Genomic DNA, 3,554 nt, shown 5'->3' on the forward strand with positions numbered 1-3,554 from the left:
CTTCTTGGTGCAATAGGTCACGTGACCGGCTACCTCAATAACCGGTCACATGACCCGGTTCGGTTACTCTACTTACCCGGCTTACATAATCATTCTATAACATTCCCGGACATTCTTTATGACTTCATCATGATATCATAAACGCGTCATCCACGCGTCACACATAACATCACACCTACGTCATTCCTTTACCATTAGTAGTAGTACCTCGCACTGCTTGGTCTGTGCGCATACAGTCCTTACCATATTAGTTAGTCTGTTTGGTTCAACCAAACACCATGTACTTGTATATAACCTGAGCAATCCATCGCCCCAAGACTCTAAGTGAGTTCTTGTGGGAATTCCTCCTACAGTTCTATACCTAGTCTTGCCACGTCGGCGAGCAGTCCATCCCGCCTCCGCCTTTACCCTCTCGGCGTCGTCCTGTACAGGGCTTCGTCGTCTACTTCTTTGTGTAGGTCTTGCGTGTGTTGGTTTCTGGGGCTCGCGCCTTAGGAGTCGCTCACACTTAGCCGACGCTCGCATTCCTTTGTCCAAGGAGAACAAGTCCTCGAAGGTGGATGGCATTACCGTGAACATGCATCAAGCCAAGGAGGTTCACATTCAGTGGATGAACGTACTGAACATGATGTACTCCGGCCGATGCATATTTGGCAACTGGCCCCTTCTCAACGTCCTTCCTGGCGACTTCTCACCCAACCTCCTTACGTACGCCGAGATGAGAGCGGTCGTTTGCCCCTGGATGCTATACATCATGCGCGACGCATATGATGTTCCCAGCTACACTGGCAACGAGCCAGAGATCATCAAAATGGACGATATGACTGTCGAACAAGCGGAGAAGATCATGGTGAAGATCACCCCCATGAGCGAAGGTGTGTTAATACTTGTCTTGCAGATTGTTTCGGTATCTGCTTCTAACGGTTCTCTCAGAGGATATTTAAGCCATCAACGCCCACGACGAGACGGCATTCACGGTTTCTCTTGTCCAGGATGTCGACGAAAACACTCTGCGCTTCGTGACAACCAGCTCTAAGTTCATAAGAGAGGTGCAGGCCAACTGTGACGACGAAGTTATGATCCAGTTTGCAGGAGACTATTGGATGTCAGAGAAGGACAAGATGGCGGAATGTCGAGTGAAGCTTGAGGAGAGGGAGAAGGCTCGCCTGAAAGCCAGTCGCGAGAAGCGGGCGGCTAATAAGGGCAAGGAGACTGCAAGAGGCGTCAGGAAAACCCTCAAGAAATTGGATGCACTTGGCATCAATTCCTCTGCGTCGAGCTCTAACTCCTCTCCCCCCGAGCACGCGGTCAGCAAGGCCGCTGCACAATCCGACGCGCACAAACATGCAACGCCTGCCCCTCCTTCACGCCAGGAGGCCCCAATCGTTGTTGACGACTCACCTCCTTCTCCGCCTCCTCCCTCTCAGCCCGGCGTCCCTCCGGACCAGTCTCGTCGGGAGGTTATCGAGTTAGATTCATCGGACGGCCAACTGCGGCCTTCGAAGCGACACGATTCTAACGGTAGCTCCCCATCCGAAGAACGGGATCAGCAAGGAAGAGGTCGTTCCCGCTCCCTCTCAGCCCCTGAATCTCACCCTCGCCAGCATTCTGGGAAGACTGATCCCCGTCCCCGTAAGCTTGTACCATCCCACGATGAGCGCGGCCACCGCTCTCGTTCGAGGGATCGGCGTCACACCCGGTCTCGAGAGCATCGACGATCACGTTCAACGGATCGTTATCGTTCCCGATCTCGGAATCATCGCCGTTCTCCATCAAGGTCTTCCTCACCTGGTTACGCAGGTCATTCTTACCAGTATGCATCCACCTATTGAATTCTCAACTTTAACTCTGGCTGATCAGTTCTAAGGCACAATCATGGTTCTTCGCGTGCGTCGCGCAATGCACCCTATCACAATGCGCCATCAAACCATCGTTCTACTGCTCGCATGCCTTCTCCTACACGCTCGCACTACTCTGCTCGTTCTTCTCGCCATCACCGTCATGATCCTTCGCCAGCGCCATCAAGAGGGTATTCTCCTACTCGGGGCCCTTCTCCCGCACGGTCCCACTACTCCTCTCGTTCTTCTCGCCAGCATGATGTCCCTCTCCAATCCCCACACGATGTACGTTTGACTGGTGTTCATTATCGCTCCAATCATGAAGACTCCCTGCGTTCTCGGTATGTCGGTATCCATCAGCCTACATTGCCTTTACTGATGTTCGTCTGACTAGGTATCGTTCTCCGCAACGTATCCGGTAAGTTGAAACCATTTTAATGATGTGATCCCAATCTGATGTTCACAATCTCAAAGGCGTCGTTCTCATTCGCGGTATGTCCACGTGCTGCTTCTTTTCTCTCCTGATCATGCTGATTTAAATGGCACAGAGCTTCCGGTGATTCTTCGCGTCCTCATAAGAAGGCTCGCCATCCTGATGAATAGTCGTATCCGTACTTTAACCTTATTACGAGCGAACAATGCATGACCCTTTGAATGTTCTGTCCACACCGGCTGTCCCCTTATCCCGTCTTTCCGCATATTCTGTGATCAACTGGAATGTGATCAATGGGGTCAACCTTAATTCCGAGTTTTGAGTACAAGGTGTCTGACGTATTGCCATGGATCTTCCGCGTTCTCATGCAAATCAAATGTAAGCAACGACTCTTGTTCCTAATCGTTCTTAATACCATGGTGAAGTTTAAGTCATAACAGACACTAGACGGATGCCCTCTTATACCGGGTATATCGCATCTGATTGCATGGTAGTCCACGTAGTTTATACATCAGGTCACCGTACTAAGCTAGCGAAAAGCTATCAAGGTGGCCTAACTCCTGATGGGAAGGTGGACATGTATCTCGCGGAATGTAGTATTCCAGATTGTGAGGCAAACTACTGACCAGTCGTCCGGCGACTACTTCTGGCACACGACAGGTACGCCCATATGTCTGGGCCATAGTCTATCACTCAGGTGGATGTTGCACTGAAGCCTCACGGTTATCTACTTTCATGACCGGGACCGCCCAGACATCTGTGTGCCAGTTCGGGACGTCTGACGGCACTTTGTCTTGCTGCGCCAGATGTCTGCCTCGCAAGCGCAGACATCTGAGTTTAACGGGCAGACATCTGGCGGCACTCTGCTTGATTACGCCAGATGTATGAAGTACACGGTCGGACATCTGGCTCCACTCTGATACCCTGCGCCAGACGTCTGGTTCCACTCTGATACCCTGCGCCAGACGTCTGGCTCCACTCTGATACCCTGCGCCAGACGTCTGGCTCCACTCTGATACCTTGCGCCAGACGTCTGGTTCCGCTCTGATACCCAACGCCAGACGTCTGAACCACTTGGTCAGACATCTAGGGACACTTTCCAGTGGGCCAGGCTTCTGAGCCACTAGGGTCCGGACATCTGGAGAATCTTATCCCCGCACCCCAGATGTCTGACTCAACGCTCCGGACGCCGGGGGTCTTTGTCTCGCGGCCCAGACTCCCTACTGAATGCGCCAGACGTCTGGCTCCACTCTGATACCCTGCGCCAGACGTCTGGCTCCACT

The 3,554-nt window shown here is 52.3% G+C and overlaps 1 protein-coding gene across 1 annotated transcript; it reads left to right on the plus strand.

Moving 5' to 3' along the window:
* Nucleotides 1–577: 577 nt before the first annotated feature.
* On the plus strand, nucleotides 578–2,593 carry CONPUDRAFT_78481 (uncharacterized protein; the record flags this gene model as incomplete). Its single annotated transcript, XM_007777812.1, has 8 exons — nucleotides 578–875; nucleotides 946–1,632; nucleotides 1,682–1,813; nucleotides 1,868–2,123; nucleotides 2,164–2,179; nucleotides 2,233–2,256; nucleotides 2,313–2,330; nucleotides 2,471–2,593. 8 exons carry the CDS (start codon nucleotides 578–580, stop codon nucleotides 2,591–2,593), a joined length of 1,554 nt encoding a protein of 517 aa, XP_007776002.1.
* Between the last annotated feature and the right edge of the window lie 961 nt (nucleotides 2,594–3,554).

This window comes from Coniophora puteana, assembly GCF_000271625.1.
Source record: "Coniophora puteana RWD-64-598 SS2 unplaced genomic scaffold CONPUscaffold_86, whole genome shotgun sequence".
Taxonomy (NCBI): domain Eukaryota; kingdom Fungi; phylum Basidiomycota; class Agaricomycetes; order Boletales; family Coniophoraceae; genus Coniophora; species Coniophora puteana.